At 35.4% G+C, this 20,438-nt stretch overlaps 2 protein-coding genes across 2 annotated transcripts in view; one reads left to right on the top strand and one right to left on the bottom strand.

The window, feature by feature from the left end:
• Dmxl2 (Dmx like 2) overlaps positions 1 to 20,438 on the top strand; it is a 172,002-nt gene that overhangs the window by 65,864 nt on the left and 85,700 nt on the right. Inside the window, 3 exon segments of the mRNA XM_047538446.1 lie at positions 3,114 to 3,288; positions 18,983 to 19,222; positions 19,845 to 20,116. Coding sequence (XP_047394402.1) covers positions 3,114 to 3,288; positions 18,983 to 19,222; positions 19,845 to 20,116 — 687 coding nt within the window.
• On the bottom strand, positions 10,159 to 11,530 carry LOC124975937 (26S proteasome regulatory subunit 7-like). Its single transcript, XM_047538447.1, has one exon. It carries the CDS (start codon positions 11,470 to 11,472, stop codon positions 10,174 to 10,176), a length of 1,299 nt encoding a protein of 432 aa, XP_047394403.1. The 5' UTR covers positions 11,473 to 11,530; the 3' UTR covers positions 10,159 to 10,173.

A 20,438-nucleotide genomic window follows, 5' to 3' on the forward strand; every position in this document is an offset into this window, starting at 1 on the left:
GAAAATGAAATGATTTTTTCATTTTGTAAATATAGTATGAAAAAAGGTTCTTTATGAAAAGATTGACTATTTATGATGTACACTGTCAACTGTTATATTCAGTAGAATTAATGACTAAAATGAGATATACATACACATCATTGAAAATTATCAGAAATTTCTTAAAGTAAACTTAGATTATTATTTTTCTTATGACTATTTTTATTACACAGGATTACTTAACTCATGAATTAGATTAAGAAAAGAAATTTATAATCAAACTAATCCAGTCATGCATGTTAAATATATTTTTCTTTAAAAAGATTGCAATCATATAATGTAGAAATATTTTATAGCTTATTTTTATACTTAATGTCATCAGCATCTCTCTACATTACTAATTATACTTGTACATTATATATTTACAGTAATAGTTTAATAGTTGCATAATCAAAGTGGTTTTGCTAAGAAGAAATGTTTTATGAGTTTAATAGTTTAACGATGTGGTCCTTTAAAATTTTACATAAAGTAGGCAAGCTATGATACTATTTTTAATGGCCATTATTTATATACTTTTTCCACTAGTCAAAGCATAAATGAAATTTAAAAGTGGAAGTCAAAACAGTTCCAATTATCTTTTGTTTAGATAATTGAAATTTAGTATAAGACAGAGTCCTACAATATTAACTAAATGTTTACAATCGTTTATAATAATATATATGTATGTGTGTATATCGAGAGGTGCTTTACTACTGAGCCACATCTTTAGTACTTTTCAGATTTTTAAAAATTTTTATTTTGAAACAGGGTCTTACTCAGTTGCTCAGATCCTGGTTAAGTTGCTGAGACTGACCTCAAATTCTCAATCCTGTTGTCTCAGTCTTCCTAGTTGCTGGGATTACAGTCATGGGCCATCATGCCCAGCTACTCATGTAACATTTTATCTTCAAATTACATAAAGCCTTTGAAGACTAAGGGTTTTTAGACATCTTTGTATCATCCATGGTGCCTAAAATGTTGCTTTTTAAGTGTTAAATTGAATTACCAACTGCAACCAACATAAAATAAAACAAGAATATTAGTACAGTAAACATATGTAACCAGAGATTTGACAAAGATTTGTGTTTTAATAATGTTATTAATAGTGTTCAAATATATTTTTTTTTAAACCCAATTGACTTCAAACTATTTTGCTTTCTGATAGGCTTTGCTACAAAACTCCTGTTAGGTCTATATAATTGTATATATTCTTAAATTATGCTTTTTGTTCCATTGGCATTTGGTCACACTTGCCAATCTAATTTAAAATTATGAAAAAATAAAATTGTGATAAATGTCAGTGATCTACTGAGAATAATTTGATAGGCAGTTTAGACCAGGTTTTTAAAGAAGTAAGGAATTCATAGTAGACTAGAGGCAGGGGACATACCATAGAACGGATACTGTTTTCTATATGAAAAGGGATAAGGGTTTGAGGAATTGAAAAGGTGGACCAGATATATTACTTTAATAGAGAAAGAATTAATAGCATGTTAGTTTATTTAATTGAAAGTGGGGAACAAAGGAAAATAATTATAAAACATGGTATTGGGGCTGTGTTAGGTTAACAGATTAAGGAAGTATTGTGAAGTGGGGTTATGATATGAAGAAAAGATCATGTCAAGAGTGTCAATGGCCCCATGTCCAAAATAGCTTACCATGAGCAGATAAGCTAGTGAAGAATTTCAATCATACAGATCTATCTCAATTTAAATCCCATAGGTCAAAACTTGGATGATGAGGGCTTTCCTGTCTATTCTTATCTAAGTAGGTTCCCCTTGTTATTTTAGTATACTGTTTTCTTTATAATAGAATTTATTTAGTTGTTTAGCTCACTATTTAGTTCTAAGGAAGAATTTTGGTAGGCAATATTCTTCCAGATAGGAAGATTCAATAATTTTATTTTTACTCTTTTGATTAGTAAATACCACTTTTTTCATTGGGAGAGATCTACTGAAAGCAGTCTTTGGAACTCCTAACCTTAACCAGGAGTGTACATGTTTCGTAGATACCTTGAATAAATATTCCTGAGAAACTACTTTTTGCCTTGAACTATAAAATTTACAAAAACTGTGAAGAATATTTTCAAAATTGTCCTACCATATTATGAAAGATGGGGCTGGCGTTTGACTCAGTGGTAAAGTGCTTGCCTAGCAGGCACAAAGCCATGGTTCAGTCCTTGGTTACCAGTACTACCACCACCACCACCAAGAAAACAAAACACAACAAGAGAAAAGAGAAGAAAAACTTTTTCTTAAAATTATCTGGTTCTACAGGGAGAAAACTCTTTAAGTTTTTAATAATCAACAGTTATTTGGGGGTTTAGGGGTATAGCTTAGTGGTAGAGTGCTAGCTAGCATGGGTGAGGGACAGGGTTTGTTCCCCAGCACCACAAAAAAGAAAAGGATTGGAATGGACCCGCCATTTGACCCAGCTATCCCATTCCTCGGCCTATACCCAAAGGACTTACAACCAGCATACTACAGAGATACAGCCACATCAATGTTCATAGCTGCTCAATTCACAATAGCCAGACTATGGAACCAACCTAGATGTCCTTCAATTGATGAATGGATAAAGAAACTGTGGTGTGTGTGTATATATATAAATATATATATATATATATATATATATATATATATACACACACAATGGAATATTACTCAGCTATAAAGAATAATAAAATTATGACATTTGCAGGCAAATGGATGAAATTGGAGAATATCATGCTAAGTGAGATAAGCCAATGTCAAAAAACCAAAGGACGAATGATCTCACTGATAAGCGGATGATGACACATAATGGCGGGGGAGGCAAGAATGGAGGAAGGAGGGACTGTATAGAGGGAAAAGAGGGGTAGGAGGGATGGGGGGGAAGGAAAAAATAACAGAATGAATCAAACCTCATTACCCTATGTGAATGTATGATTACACAAATGGTATGCTGTTACTCCATGTACAAACAGAAACAACATGCATCCCATTTATTTACAATAAAAATAAATTAAAAAAAAAAGAAAAGGAAAAAAAAACTTCTTTGGTTAGCATTTATTAGACCTTCCAGAGTTGGATTCAACAATTATTTTTGTATTTTAGACCATACACCATTTGAAAAATTTAAGGAAAGGACAAAGGAGATCTTCTGTTCTTGTAACTCACACTGATTTAATGCCTGACCAGATGGCAACACATGAAGTTCAGAGACACATTTCTCACCATGCCAATGCACTGTGTCATTTTCACATCGCAGCAAGCATCAACCCTGCCACAGGTAAAGGGTAGTAAAGTTTTATTTCTTATAAATATGTTGAAATAAGGTAAATAATTTGACAAGTTTGACTACTTTTTATAACCTGTTTTTAATTTAATGTTATAATGCCATGTTGCCTTTATTAATTGGAATAGAAATGTATGTATGTGTGTGTGTATATTTCTCAAATGTATATGTCTAATATATGTGTGTGTGTATATATACACATATATCTATACATGTAAATATGTGTGTGTGTGTATGTGTGTATATATATATATATATATATATATATATGTAATTAAGATTGGTAACCATTTCTTAAATTGGCTGTGTTAGTCAGCTTTTCATTGCCCTGACCAAAATATCTGATAAGAACACCTTAGAGGAGGAAAAATTTATTTTTGTTCATCATGTCACAGTTTTCAATCCGTGGTCAGTTGGTTTCAAGGCAGAAACATCATGGTGGAAGGAGTGTGGTGAGGAAAGCTGCTCAGCTCATGCCAACCATCAGTGGGAGAGAGGAGGTGGGGAAGGACATAGTTGGGGAAGGGCCTCTGTAGAAGGTAAACCCTTTCCAGGTAGGACCCAACTGACTTACTGCCTTCAACTAGGTTCCACTTCCCACTGTTCCATTCATCTAGACCCCTCGTGATCTAATCATTGCCTAAAAGCCCCACCTGTGAACCTGTTGCATTGGGAACCATGCTTTCAACATGAGACTTTGGGGGACTTTCAAGATCCAAACCATAACATTGGGATTTATGTGATTCTCAGGGTTTGATGTCCATAAGTATTTTTGAGCACCTGTGTCTAGAATATAACAAGGGTTCCAAGTAAATTCGAATTTTGGTTGAACCTAGAAACACAAATGGTGAAATTTCCCTTTAATATATTTTTTAAGGTTAGACTATTATATCACATATAAGTGCACCACATTTCAAGCAAGTACAGATTTTGAAACATATTCACTGAGTTCTTACTTGCTAAAAAGAGTCTTTTATCTGTAAAAATAGGATTTAGAAGTCTTCCTTCAAATAGTAAACTTTGCTAATACATTTAAGGTTCTGCAGTATTACTGGAACCAGGGTTGGGGAACAGAGAAATTATGATTTATAAGCCACTACCAAAAGAACAAAATATAAATTAAGGCTGTTTAGTCTAAAATTACTTTGTTGAGAAAATATAGTTCAGTGAACAAACTGATTTTCATACAGGTTTTTGTTACAGTGGTAGGCAGGGATGGATCACTTAAAAAATGGGGAAAATTTTGTCTTTTATTTTGAGATTCTTTCTCTGTATTTTATCTAGTTTTGTCTATTAGGATATAAGAAATTATAGTAAATGTATTGATGAACTTAATGATAAACGATGGCAGCTTATATTCATATGTTTTGCTGTCACACAAACTACACTTTAAAATATATTCTTGGAAAATATATTTTCTTTACTAGATTATTTTGTTTTTTTAAGTTTGTTATTTATTTGTTTATTTTTAGTTCTAATTAGTTATACATGGCAGTAGAATGCATTTTGAAACATCATACATAAATGGAGTATAACTTCTCTGTTAATCAAAACTACACTGAGATTTCATCTCTCTCCAGTCAGCATAGCGATTCGCAAGAATATAAGCAACAATAAGTGTTGGTGAGGATGTGGGGGAAAAGGTACACTCATACATTGCTGGTGGGACTGCAAATTGGTGCAACCACTATGGAAAGCAGTATGGAGGTTCCTTAGAAAACTTGGAATGGAGCCACCATTTGGCCCAGTTTCCCATTCCTTGGTTTATACCCAAAGGACTTAAAATCAGCATACTACAGTGACGCAGTCATGTCAAATTTTATAGAAGCTTGATTCACAATAGCTAAGCTATGAAAGCAACCTTGATGTCCTTCAACAGATGAATAGATTAAAAAATATACATATACAATGACATGATTCTATATTTAGAGGAGCTGAAAAATTCTACCAGAAAACTTCAGAACTCATAAATGAGTTCATTAAAGTAGCAGGATATAAAATGAACACTTATAAATCTAATGCATTTTTATTCATAAGTGATGAACCTTCTGAAAGAGAAATTAGGAAAACTACCCCATTCACAATAACCTCAAAAAAAAAAAATAAATACTTGGGAATCAATCTAACCAAAGAGGTGAAAGTACTCTACAATGAAAACTACAGAACACTAAAGAAAGAAATTAAGGAAAACCTTAGAAGATGGAAAGATCTCCCATGTTCTTGGATAGGCAGAATTAATATTGTAATAATGGCCATACTATCTAAAACACTATACAGATTCAATGCAATTCCAATTAAAATTCCAATGACATTCCTCATAGAAATAGAGAAAGCAAGAATGAAATTCATTTTTAAAGAATAACACACCCAGAATAGCTAAAGCAATCCTTAGCAGGAACAGTGAAGCAGGTGGCATCACAATACCAGACCTTCAACTGTACTACAGAACAATAGCAACAAAAACGGCATGGTATTGTCACTAAAATAGACAGGGAGACCATTGGTACAGAATAGAGGACACAGAGACAAACCCACATAAATACAGTTATCTCATATTAAACAAAGGTGCCAAAAACTTACAATGCAGAAAAGATAGCCTGTACAACCAATCGTGCTGTGAAAACTGGAAATCACTATGCAGCAAAATGAAACTAAACTCCTATCTCTCATCTGGCACAAAACTCACCTCAAAATGGATCAGGGACCTAGGAATTAGACTGAAGATCCTGCACCTAATAGAAGAAAAAGTAGGTCCAAATCTTCAACATGTCGGCTTAGGACCAGACTTCCTTAACATGACTCCCAAAACACAAAAAAATAAGAGCAGGAATCAATAATTGGGATAGATTCAAACTAAAAAGCTTTTTCTCAGCAAAGGAAACAATCAACAATGTGAAGAGAGATTTCAGAGTGGGAGAAAATCTTTGCCACACATACTTCAGATAGAGCACTAATCTCTGGAATCTATAAAGAACTCAAAAAACCTTACACCAAGAATACAAATAACCCAATCAGTAAATGGGCTAAGGAAATGAGCAGACACTTCACAGAAGATCTACAAGCAATCAACAGATACATGAAAAAATGTTCAACATCTCTAGTAATAAGAGAAATGCAAATCAGAACCACCCTAAGATTTCATCTCACCCCAATTAGAATGGCGATTATCAAGAATATAAGCAACAGTAGGTGTTGGCAAGGATGTGGGGAAAAAGGTACACTCATACATTGCTGGTGGGGTTGCAAATTGGTGCAGCCACTCTGGAAAGCAGTGTGGAGATTCCTTAGAAAACTTGGAATGGAACCATTGTTTGATCCAGCTGCCCCACTCCTTGGCCTATAACCAAAGGACTTAAAATCAGCATACTACAGTGATGCAGCCACATCAGTGTTTATAGCAGCTCAATTCACAACAGCTAGATTGTGGAACCAACCTAGATGCTCTTCAGTAGGTGAATGAGGAAAGAAATTGTGGTATATAGACACAGTGGAATATTATTCAGCCATAAAGAAGAATAAAATTATGGCATTTGAAGGTAAATGGATGAAGTTGGAGAATATCATGCTAAGTGAGATAAGTCAGTCCCAAAAAACCAAAGGCCAAATGTTTTCTCTGATACGTGGATGATGATACATAATGCAGGGCGGAGGTAAGGGAAGAGTGGAAGAAGGATGGATTGTGTAGATGGAAATGAGCAGTGGGAAGGGGGTGCGGGGAAAGAAAGATAATAGAATAAGACAAACATTATTACCCAATGTACATGTAAGATTACACAAATGGTATGGCCCTGCTTCGTGAACAACCAGAGAAACGATAGTTGTACCCCATTTTTGTACAATGAATCAAAACAAAATCTTAAAAAATTGTGGCTTATATACATAATGGAATATTACTCAGCCTTAAAGAAGAATGAAATTATGGCATTTGCCAGTAAGTGGATGTATCTGGAGACTTATCATGCTAAGTGAAATAAGCCAATTCCAAAGAAACAAGGGTGGAATGTTTTCTCTGATATGGATGCTAATTTCATAGTAAGGGCGGGGGACTACGGAAGAATAAAGGTAATTTGGATTAGACAGAGGGAAGTGAAGGAAGGGAAGAGGATAATGGTGGTTGGAAGAATAGTAGAATGAATTGGACATTATTGCCCTATGTGCATATATGATTACGTGACCAGTGTCATTCTACATCATGTACAACCAGAAGAACGAGAAGTTATATTCCATTTTATGTATGATGTATCAAAATGCCTTATTTAATATTTTAACTGTTATTTCTTCTCAGCTCTTCTTTATAACCTTATCTAAATGTCTTGTTACAAAGTTTTCCTTGTTTCTCCGTATATTTTGTCTTCTACCCCGTAGACATTTTGGCTTATGCTAAGGGAAAGATACTTCATCTTCTAATCATTATTTTTTTTTTTTTACCCTTTCCTCTTATGTGTCTGGGAAGTAGTATGAGGCAGCTTTTATGTTGGCAGCAATATATTTGAGTGCTTTTATTTAAGGGCATTATGTTTTTGTTTTGCTTAAAAATATTTCCTAACATTATTGGTAGAACTTTTATTTATATTAAGTCCTTTTATTGATAATGAGGTCTGTTGCTTCAAGGTGAAGAGGGTATTCTTTTTAAATATTTGTTTATATAAAGATGATGTTCAGTAAGCACATTTTCAAAAGGATAATCTTTAGCAGTGGCTCTAGGTATATGCTGTCCAGTACTGTAGCTGCTGGCCATATGTGGTTATTTGAGCATTTGAAATGTGGCCGAATTGAGATATACTGTAAAATTCACACTGGATTTCTAAGACTTAGTATAAAAAAGAATGTAAAACATTAGTAATTCTTTTCATATTGATAATTTCATATTGATTTATATTTTGGGTTAGATATATTACTAAAATAAATTTTACTTTTTGCTTTTTACCTTTTATAATGTGGCTGTTAACATTTTAAAATTACCTACATGTCTTGCATTTGTGGATTGCATTATTTTTCTATTGGACAGTGCTGTTCTGGGTGATTAAATGTATTTTGCTTATATTATCCTTTCTAGCCAAACAATTGTATTCTAAGAATGTCTTTATAATAGTAACTTATTTTTAAAATATTGGTTGTTTTAGGTTTTTATCAATTCATATTTTTAAAAGAATTATTTTTTCAGTTATTGACTGTGATGAAGACTCAGTGTCAAACTAAAATGCAATTAGTGATAGTGTGCAATAAATTCCATCCATATTTGAAAGCTTAGCTTTTAACTGTACACACTGTCCTAATTAGATGGGTTAGGAGCACAGGATTGTACTGTGTCATTAAGAATTGAGTCTAAAACAGGATGCAGTGATGTTTACCTATAATTCCAGTGACTTGGGAGACTGAGGCAGGGGGATTGTAAGTTCAAGGGCATCCTCAGCAACTTAGCGAGGCCCCAAACAACTTAATGAGACTCTGTCTCAAATGAAAAATAAAAGGGACTTGGAATGTAGCTCGGTAGTAAAACACCGCTGGGTTCAATCCACAATACCCACCCCCCCACCAAAAAAAAAAAAAAAAAAAAAAAAAAGAACTGAGTCTAAGGATTGGATACGTTGGATATATTCTTGTAGCTATTGGGCCTTGCCTCCTAGCATTTTTACCAACCCTCACCTTTTGAGGTCCATATTTTCCTTAGCTTACCTATATACTATTTAAAAAATAATTTTTTATTATTAAAATCTTTTTAATTTTTACAGACTGCACAAATGGGGTACACAAATGGGGTACAACTTTTCATTTCTATGATTGTACACATTGTCAATTCACACCATTCATGTAATCATACATATACATAGGGTAATACTGTTTCATTCTACCGTTTTTCCATCCCCACCCACTCCCACCCCTTTTTCCTCTATACTTTCCAAAGTTCCTTCATTCTTCTCCCCCCATTAACCCCCTCATTATATATTGTCATGCACTTATCAGAGAAAACATTTGGCCTTTGGTTTTTTGGGCTTGGCCTATTTCACTTAGCATGATATTTTCCAACTTCATCCATTTACCAGCACATGCCATAATTTTATTCTTCATTATGGCTGAGTAATATTCCATTGTATATATATACCACAGTTTCTTTATCCATTCTTCAGTTGAAGGGCATCTAGGTTGGTTCCGCAATCTAGCTATTGTGAATTGAGGAGCTATGAACATTGATGTGGCTGCATTACTGTAGTATGCTGATTTTAAGTCCTTTGGGTATAAACTGAGGAGTGGGATAGCTGGGTCAAATGGTGGTTCCATTCCAAGCTTTCTGAGGAATCTCTATACTGCTTTCCAGAGTGGCTACACCAATTTGCAACTCCATCAGCAATGTATGAGTGTACCTTTTTCCTCACATCCTTGCCAACACTTATTATTGCTTGTGTTCTTGATAGTGGCCATTCTAATTGAGTTAGATGAAATCTTAGGGTGGTTTTAATTTGCATTTCTCTAATTACTAGGGATGATGAGCACTTTTTCATGTATTTGTTGATCACCTGTATATCTTCTTCTGTGAAGTGTCTGCCCATTTCCTTAGCCCATTTATTGATTGGGTTCTTTGTATTTTGGGTGTAAAGTTTTTTAAGTTCTTTATAAACTTTGGAGATGAGTGCTCTGTCTGAAGTGTGTGTGGAAAAGATTTTCTCCCACTCTGTAGGCTCTCTCTTCATACTAGCTTGTTTCCTGTGCTGAGAAAAAACTTTTTAGTTTGAATCTATCCCATTTATTGATTCTTGCTTTTTTTTTTTTTTTTTTTTTTTTTTTTTACAGTTTTGAAACCATTTTTTTTTTTGTGAGGTGCTATTAAGTTTTTATAAACTTAGGATTCCAACTGAAGTTTTCATTGAAAGCCTTTGGGGCTCAGTTGTATGTCATATAACGGGGAGTAGCACTAAATTTGGCATAAGACTTAATGACCTTATTTACAGCTTCCAAGAAATCCTTCTCAGTAGCAATTTTTTTCCGTGCTCGGATTGCAAACATACCAGCTTCTGTGCAGACACTTCTAATCTCAGCACCAGTGCTATTAGGACACAGAGGTGCTAACAATTCAAATCTGATATCTCTTTCAACACTCATTGAACGAGCATGAATCTTAAAGATATGAGTCCGACCCTCTAAATCAGGTAAGCTAAATTCAATCTTTCTATCCAATCTCCCTGGCCTCATCAGCGCTGGGTCCAGAGTATCAGGTCTGTTGGTGGCCATCAGCACTTTAATGTTGCCTCGAGGATCAAAACCATCCAGCTGATTGATCAGTTCCAACATTGTTCTCTGCACTTCATTGTCACCTCCAGCACCATCATCAAACCGAGCTCCTCCAATGGCATCGATTTCATCAAAGAAGATAAGGCAGGCTTTTTTTGTTCTGGCCATTTCAAAAAGTTCACGAACCATTCGAGCCCCCTCACCGACGTATTTCTGTACAAGTTCCGATCCAATAACTCGAATGAAGCAAGCATCAGTTCTATTAGCAACTGCCCTGGCACAGAGTGTCTTGCCCATGCCTGGGGGACCAAACAGCAGCACACCCTTGGGTTCAATGCCAAGGTTAACAAACCTCTCTGGATGAAGTAGTGGGGTTTCAACTACTTCTCGCAATTTTTCAATCTGCTCCTTACAACCACCAACATCACTATAAGTGACATCAGGTTTTTCTTCCACCTGCATCATGGTAACTGTTGGGTCAATCTTAGGAGGCAGTGGAATGTGGATTTGATACTTATTTCTGTCCACACCAACTCTCATCCCTTCTTCAATGTCAGTAGGTGCCACCTGATCGTTGAGGTCTACCACAAACTTGGCAAACTGCTTCACATTGATAATGTATTTTGGGTCCTCCGAATCAGCATTAATTATCTTTGTACACCTTGCAACCTGTAAAGGCTGTTCACTCTGGAGAGTTTGCTTATCTGCAGCCAAGTCCCAGAGTGCTGGTGGGGCCAGGCCAGTGTCAGATTCTTTAATACCAGTGAGCTCATTAATTTTCTTGAGAAGTTGTTGAATGTCATCCTCAACCTGTTTGATCTGCCTAGAGTAAGTGCTCTGGCTGTAGGTTTTCAGCAAGGCAACATCCCCCTCATCCAGAGCTCGGATGGGCTTGTCGTCTTTCTCGTCCTCTTTGGTTTTCCGCTGATCTGCACCGAGGTAATCCGGCATTTTTAGGAGATGCTAGTGCCTTATTTCCTTAGGGATTACACAGCATCTTCTCCGCTTCCGGTGGTGCCTTCCCTTTCCCCGATTCTTGCTTTTATTTCTTGCACTATGGAGCTCTTGTTAAGGAAGTCTGGTCCTAAACCAATGTGATGGAGATTTGGGCCTACTTTTTCTTCTATCTGGTGAAGGGTCTCAGATCTAATTTCTGGATTATTGATCCATTTTTAGTTGAGTTTTGTACAGGGTGAGAGATAGGGGTTTAATTTCATTTAATGCATATGAATTTCCAGTTTTGCCAGCACCATTTGTTGAACAGGCTATCTTTTCTCCATTGTAAGTTTTTGGCACCTTTGTCTACTGTGAGATAACTGTAGTTATGTGGGTATGTCTCTGTGTCTTCTATCCCCCAATGGTCTACCTGTCTATTTTGGTGCCAGTACCATGCCATTTTTGTTACTATTGCTCTATAGTAGAGTTTAAGGTCTGGTATTGTGATACCTCCTGCATCACTCTTCCTGCCCAGGATTGTTTTGACTATTCTGAGTCTTTTGTTCTTCCAGATGAATTTCATGATTGCCTTTTCTGTTTCTATGAGAAATGTCATAGGGATTTTAACTGGAATTGCGTTAAATCTGTATAGTGCCTTTGGAAGTATGGCCATTTTGATAATATCAATTCTGCCTATCCAAGAACATGGGAGATCTTTCCATCTTCTAAGGTCTTCTTCAATTTCTTTCTTTAATGTTTTGTAGTTTTCATTGTAGAGATCTTTCACCTCTTTGGTTAGATTGATTCCCAAGTATTTTATTTTTTTGAGGCTATTGCAAGTGGAGTTGTTTTCCTCATTTCCCTTTCAGATGTTTCATCACTTATGTATAAAAATGCTTTAGATTTATGCATGTTAATTTTATATCCTGCTATTTTGCTGAATTCTTTGATGAGGTCTAGAAGGTTTCTGGAGGAGTTTTTTGGATTCTCTAAATAGAGAATCGTGTCATCAGCAAATAGTGACAGCTTGAGTTCTTCTGTTCCTATTCGTATCCCTTTAATTTCTTTAGTCTGTCTAATTGCTCTGGCTAGTACTTCAAGTGCGATGTTGAATAGAAGTGGCGAAAGAGGACATCACTGTCTTGTTCTAGTTTTTAAAGGGAATGCTTTCAGTTTTTCTCCATTAAGAATGATGTTGGCCATGGGCTTAGCATAACTAGCCTTTACAATGTTGAGGTATGTCCTACTATCCCTATTTTTCTAGTGTTTTGAGCATGAAGGGGTGTTGTATTTTGTCGAACGCGTTTGCGTCATTTGAAATAACCGTATAATTCTTTTCTTTAAGTCTGTTGACATCATGGATTACATTTATTGATTTATGGATGTTAAACGAACCTTGCATTCCCAGGATGAACCCCACTTGATCGTGGTGGACTATCTTCTTAATGTGTTTTTGGATATGGTTTGCCAGGATTGTTAAGGATCTTTGCATCTATATTCATCAAGGATATTGGTCTAAAATTTTCTTTCCTTGATGTATCTTTGTATGGTTTGGGTATGAGGGTGATATTAGCTTCATAGAATGAGTTTGGTAGGGTTCCCTCCTTTTCTATTTCCTGGAATACTTTGAGAAGTATTGGAATGAGTTCTTCTTTGAAGGCTTTGTAGAACTTGGTTGAGAATCCATGTGGTCCTGGGCTTTTCTTGGTTGGTAGGCTTTTGATGGCTTCTTCTATTTCATTGCTTGATATAGATCTAATTAAATTGTGTATGTCCTCCTGGTTCAGTTGGGAGGATCATATGTCTCTAGAAATTTGTCATTGTCTTCAGTATTTTCTATTTTGTTGGAATATAGATTTTCAAAATAGCTTCTCATTATGTTATATATTTCAGTGGTATCGTGATATTTCCTTTTTCATCACGAATTTTAGTAATTTGAGTTTTCTCTCTCCTCTTTGTTAGTGTGGCTAAGGTTTGTCTATTTTTTTTTTTTTTTTTACTTTTTCAAAGAAACAAGTTATTCTTTTGTCAATTTTTTGAATTGTTTCTTTTGTTTCAATTTCATTGATTTCAGCTCTGATTTTAATTATTTTCTGTCTTCTACTCTTTTGGTGTTGTTCTGTTCTTTTCTAGGGCTTTGAGCTGTAATGTTAGGTCATTTAGTTGTTGACTTTTTATTCTTTTCTTGAATGCACTCCATGCAATGAATTTTCCTCTTAGTACTGCTTCCATAGTGTTCCAGAGATTTTGATATGTTGTATCGTCATTCTTATTGACCTCTAAGAATTTTTTTTAATCTCTTCCCTGATGTTTTCTGTTATCCATGTTTAATTCAGTAGCATATTATTTAGTCTCCAGGTTTTAGAGTAATTTCTGTTTTTTATTTTGTCATTGTTTTCTAATTTCATTCCATTATGATCTGATAGAACAGAAGGCAGTATCTCTATTTTTTTTTGCATTTCCTAAGGGCTGCTTTGTGGCATAACATATGGTTTATTTTTGAGAAGTTTCCATGTGCTGCTGAGAAGAAAGTGAATTCACTCATCGATGGATAGAATATTCTATATATGTCTGTTAAGTCTAAGTTATTGATTGTGTTAATGAATTCTATGGTTTCTTTGTATAGTTTTCGTTTGGAAGATCTATCCAGTGGTGACAGCAGTGTGTTAAAGTCACCCAGAATTATTGTGTTGTGGTCTGTTTGATTCCTGGAATTGAGAAGGATTTGTTTGATGTACATGGATGCACCGCTGTTTGGGGCATAAATATTTACTATTGTTTTGTTCCTGATTTATGGTTCCCTTAAGCAGTATGAAATGTCCTTCTTTATCCCTTCTGACTAACTTTGGCTTGAAGTCCACTTTATCTGATATAAGGATGGAAACCCCCGCTTTTTTACTGAGTCCATGTGTGTGGTAGGTTTTTTCCCATCCTTTCACATTTAGTCTTGGATGTCTTTTTCTGTGAGATCAGTCTCTTGACGGCAGCATATTGTTGGGTCTTTCTTTTTAATCCATTCTGCCAGTCTATGTCTTTTGATTGATGAGTTTATTATTGAGTTATTATTGAGATATGATTTGTATTCCCAGTCATTTGTCTTATTTTTGGTTTTTAACTTGACTTGGTTTCTTCTTTGAATGGTTTTTCCTTTACGGCAGTTCCTCCCTTTGCTGACCTCCATTGTTGTTTTTCTTTTCCTCCTCATGGAATATTTTGTTGAGAACATTCTGTAGCGCAGGCTTTCTATTTGTAAATTCTTTTAACTTTTGTTTATCATGGAAGGATTTTATTTCATCTTCAAATCTGAAGGTTAGTTTTGCTGGGTATAGGATTCTTGGTTGGCAACCATGTTCTTTCAGAACTTGAAATATGTTGTTCCAGGCCCTTCTAGCTTTTAGAGTCTGGGCTGAGATATCTGCTGATATCCATATTGGTCTCCCCCTATATGTAATCTGATGCTTTTCTCTCGCAGCCTTCAAAATCCTATCTTTATTTTGTATTTTAGGCATTTTCATTATAATATGCCTTGATGTGGCTCTGTTGTGATTTTGTGCATTTGGTGTTCTGTAAGCCTCTTATATTTGATTTTCCATTTCATTCTTCAGGTTTGGGAAATTTTCTGATATTATTTCATTGAATAGGTTGTTCATTCCTTTGGTTTGTATCTCTGTGCCTTCCTCAATTCCAATAATTCTTAAATTTGGTCTTTTCACGATGTCCCATAGTTGTTGGAGATTCTGTTCATGATTTCTTACCATCTTCTCTGTTTGGGCCACTTTATTTTCAAGATTCAATATTTTGTCTTCATTGTCTGAGGTTCTGTCTTCCAAGTGGTCTAGTCTTTTGGTGATGCTTTCCATTGAGTTTTTTTATTTGGTTTTTGTTTCCTTCATTTCAAGGATTTCCTTTTTTTTTTTTTTTTGAGAATCTCTATTTCTTTGCTGAAATGATCTTTTGCTTCCTGCAGTTGCTCTTTCAACTGCTTATTGGTGTGATCATTCATTGCCTGCATTTGCTCTCTTATCTCATCCTTTGCTTCACTAATCATTTTAATTATGCATATTCTGAACTCCTTTTCTGACATTTCTTCTACCATACTGTTACTGGATTCTCTTAATATAGAATCTAGGTTTGTTTGGATCATTTTCTTCCCTTGTTTTTTCATGTTGTTCATGTATCTTCCCCTCCAGCAGTGCAGATCTGGGATATTGCAATTTCCTCCCTATTGGCTTATAGTGACCCTATAGGTTTCCAATACCTTTTCTTTAAGTGGGAGATCAATTAGCAGTGGCAGTTCAGACAGTATGCAACCCTAAACCAAATAGCCTCTATGAGGACATTAACAATATTGTCATAATAAACAGAATGAGTTCCATTATTATCTTCAGTATAATAAATAGATTTGCAATAAGTTCTACAGTTTCTAATGGAGGACAAAGAGGATGGGGAGGGGTATAGGGTGTAGCTGTTAATGGGATAAGAAAAGAATATATAGAAGTTCTAGATCATACAGAGTGATAGTGTAATCAAAAGATGTTGGTTGTTAGCATGTGAGAAGGTAGAAAGAGACTGAGGGAACAGGTAAACAAAAGGAAAAGAGAGTGAGAAAAGTAAAGAAATAAAAATTTAAAATTTTTCAATAAGGAGGAAAAAAATCTACACTATAACAGTCATATAGTATTCAAACCTCCCAGTCTTCAGTAGCCTGATGCATGAGAGGTACCTGACAGTGAGCTTCAAGCCTCCAGCAGGCATCTCAGGATGGGATTTGCCCCACCTAAAGATGGAGATAGGACTTCCAGGATTATCCAAGATGGCCGCTCTGGCTTCCAAATGTGTTGGCAAATGGGGAGCTGCAGCACGGGGAGGGGTGTGTGTGGGTGTGGTTGTCTGGAGGTCCTGGAGGCAGGGTGCGGTTGGTCAGGCAGGTGTCCTGAAGGCAGGGTGTAGTCAGTCCGTCTGGGGGTCCTGGTGGTAGGGCACAGTCAGTCAGTCTGGGGTTCCTGGTGGTGGGGAGTAGTCGGTCTGAGGGCCCTGTAGGCAGGCGGTGGTCAGTCAGGCTGAGGGGTCCTGTAGATGGGGCTCAGTCAGTCTGGCCAGGGGTCCTACGGGGCCTGGCTGTTGTCTCAAATTGGCAGCAGCCACGTGTAACCAAACCTGCCGGTATTGTGACAGTGAACTTCCAGGCAACAGCAGGCAGCTGGCGCTCCACTGGCAGTCTGCAGTCAGTCTGCTGGTTCCTGTCTATTGGCAGGTGAACCTTAGGCGGTGGGTGATGGGTAGGTGAAAGGCAAGCGATGGACTGGCAAGAGGCAGGCAAATGGCGGATGGTAGGTGCCAGACAGTGAGTAATTTGCACTCAAAAAGTAGTCGATACACTGGCAGACTGCAGGTGATTGCAATAGACAAATGGGGTAAACAGCAGGGGATCGATAAGCAGCAAAATCTGCCTCACCAAGAAACAGATATCCTCTGCTTGAAACCTGAGTTATGGAGCAACAAGAAACGCAGCCTCCCTCTAGTCTGCCATATTGGAACTTTCTTAAAAAATAATTTTGTCAAAAATATTTAACATTAAAAAAAATATTTAACATTATACATTCATAGGTACTGTGTTATAGTCAACTTTTAGGCAGAACAAACTGATTACTAAATTAAAATTTTTGTATTGTTAGGACTCTTATTCTACTATTTTTTTCAGGAAAAATTTTGAACCTACAATATAATCGAAAGAATAGTACAGTGAATACTATACCATTTACTCAGATTCTCCACGTGTTAGCATCTTGTCATATATGCTTTTGTTCTCTTCCTTTCTGCATATATACACGTGTGTGTGTGTGTGTGTGTGTATGTTTTTGTTCCCTCTTCCAATATGTTTTGACTGGCCATTTGGAAGTGAAGTTATTGATAGTGGTCTTTACTCCCTAATTGTTTCACACTGTTACCCAAATATTTTAGAATTCAATTCTGTTCTGTTCTTTTCCCTTCCTTCCTTCCATTCTTTTTTCTTTTTCTCTTTTATTTTGGTGCTGGGGATTGAACTCCAGTGCTTTACTGATGAGCTACATTCTCAGACCTTTTTTATTTTTTAGTGTGAGATAGGGTCTTGCTGGGTTGCTGAGGGTCTCCCTAAGTTGCTGAGGCTAGCCTTAAACTTGTGAACCTCCTGTTTTAGCCTACCAAATCTCTGGGGATACAGGCATGCATTACCATGCCTGGCTCAGCATTGTCTAATAAGAAGAGGATTTGACTTCATAATCACAACACTGTTATAGCATTCAAGGACTATGGATAAACTAATATTCAAACATAGAATTTTTAAAAAATGCATTTGATTATTATTTTTCTTTGAACTCCTCTAATCTAGGTTAATCCCTCTCTCAGTTGTCAAAAAAAAAAAGTCTCTGGGTTTCAAAAAGTTGTCTCTCAGTTGTCTTTTAGAATGTTTTGCAGTCTGAATACGTGTCCATCATAAAATGTAGGTTCAGCATTTTTAGCATTAGTATGTAGGTATATAGGCAATGTAACATTTTATAGGATTATTAACTTATGAATCTTATTTTATATGAGATTTCATTTTTATCATAAAGTCAGGATTTTCAAAGAATAATTTAGAGCATTAAAATTGATATTTATTGCAAAATTCAAGGAGGATATTTTCTCTTTAGACTGTCACTCACTTTTGCACAGGACAATTTTTCTTTCTGTTGAATGAGTTATTCATAATATGGATTCACATTAAAGAGAGTAATTTTTTGATTTAGTTTGTTTCTCATGAGCTTATCTGTATCATGGATTTCAGTCACCCAAAAGGAGAAATTCTGTTATACTTAGAAGTTTGCGTGCCTTCTTATGTTCTTCTGTGGCGTTATTTCCTCCCAAGTTTTTAGGAAATTTTCAGACATTCAGAAAAGTTGGAAGACTAGTACAGCGAACACTTTTATATGCTCGACTTAGATTCAGCAGTTGTTAGCACTTCACACAGTTGCTTTATTCCCTCTGTACACGTGTGCATGTGTGTTCATGTGTGCATATGTGTGAGTGAATTTTTTCTTAATCTGCCTTTCTTATGGCACATCACCCTTACATATGTTTAACAGGTATCTCAAGACTAAGGATATTATATAATCTTTATATCATTATTATACCCAGGAAAATTATAAATAGCTCTATAATATCTAATGTTCAGTTCACATTTAAACTTTTCCAGTTATCTCATTTATAACTGTTTTTCTGCTTTATCTTTCCATCCGCCTATCTCCAAACCAGGATTCAATATATGCATTGGTGTATTTGGGTTTTAAATTAGTACTTTAATTTTATGTGAGTCTATGTCATTAGTTCTTAATATTTACATTTAGCATTAAATTCAACTGAAGTTTTTACAAATACTGCTAGAATCATGTTGACTTATTGCTTAGCATCTTTTCTGTGTAAATATAGAATTAGTTATGATAAGTACTTGTCATATTTTTAAAGAAATTAGAAAGTCATATTAAAATCTTATCTGTTTTGTTTATAGATATTCCAAATGCCCTGGTTGGCACTGCATTTAACATTGATGATGGAAATGGGGGATTTGTAGTTCATTGGTTAAACAACAAGGAATTTCATTTTACATCATCAACTGAAATATTTATGCATCAGTTACGAAAACTTACAGAAAAACAGTTAGATCATGAAAGTGATGAAACAGATAGAGAAGATGAAGAACGTTCACAGGAGGAAAGAGAAAGAGGTTTACATATGAAACTAGATCATGGTTAGTATCTTGTGTTCAGATTTTTCTTTCTCTGAAGTTAATAACTTTCTGTGGTACAGCTTTTAGTTTGAAATATTTTCTTCTTTTTACTTTTCCATTCATTCCATAAATATTAACTGATTATCTGCCATGGACCAGGCACTGTGTTAATATTATCTAACACACTTTCTCTCTCTCTCTCTCTCTGTTTCTCTCTCTCTCTCCCCCTCGTGTGTGTATGTGTGTGTGTGTGTGTGTGTGTGTGTGTGTGTGTGTGTATGTTTGGTTCTGGGGATTGAATCCAGGGAATGGTGCATGTTAGGCAAGTACTCTACCCACTGAGGTATACTCCCAACTCAAAGTATATGTTTTGTTATAACAGATTGCTTTGAGTAATGTATTACTTTGGGAACAATGTCTTTTTGAGGGAATAGGTTTTGCTAATCTTAATAATAATGATAATGTAAATGAAGTAGTAAATATAGTATTTTCAATTTAGACAAGAGAATAGTTTTCCTAACCATAAGTTGAAAAGGGATTTATGGTTTCTAAACATAGTATGCTATTTATTTATAGTCTTAATATGTAAGTGAATTTTAATAGTATTTAATATATCTTCCAATAAATGTATTTTCTGATTCAGAATTATCCCTGGATAGAGAATCTGAGACTGGTACAGGATCATCAGAACATGAAGATGGAGAAAGAGAGGGAAGTCCTAGAACCTATTCACAACCTAACCTCTCAATGCCACTGCCTACAGTTCTGCTTGATCGGAAGATTGAAATGCTACTAACAGAATGGAATAAGAATCCTGACATGCTTTTTACAATACACCCTGTAGATGGTACCTTTCTAGTGTGGCATGTAAAGTATTTGGATGAATATAATCCTGGAATATTTAGACAAGTTCAGGTATATTTTCCTGATGAAGCACTTATATTTCTTAAAAGAAGAAATAAATGCTATGTAGACTTAGCAGATTTTGTATTTGATAAACAATTTAAAAACGAGTTTTTAATTTTGCTTTTGAACAGGACCAGCAGCCATGCATTTTGCAGACCTGTTAGTTCAAAGAAAATGAATTTTGGATTTTTTTCTTCCAATACTGAACATTTGAATATATATGTTTTGATTTTTCTGAATATTTGTGGTATTTTGAATAAAATTAAGAAACTACCCTGAAAATAAGACTCAGGATGAGCTTCCACACCCCCAGATTATTAGCTAAATTAAA

The sequence above is a fragment of the Sciurus carolinensis genome, chromosome 2 (genome assembly GCF_902686445.1).
Source record: "Sciurus carolinensis chromosome 2, mSciCar1.2, whole genome shotgun sequence".
Classification (NCBI taxonomy): Eukaryota; Metazoa; Chordata; class Mammalia; order Rodentia; family Sciuridae; genus Sciurus; species Sciurus carolinensis.

Coding starts and splice junctions, on each gene's coding strand:
- LOC124975937 (XM_047538447.1), bottom strand. CDS start 11,472: ATGCCGGATTACCTCGGTGCAGATCAGCGGAAAACCAAAGAGGACGAG.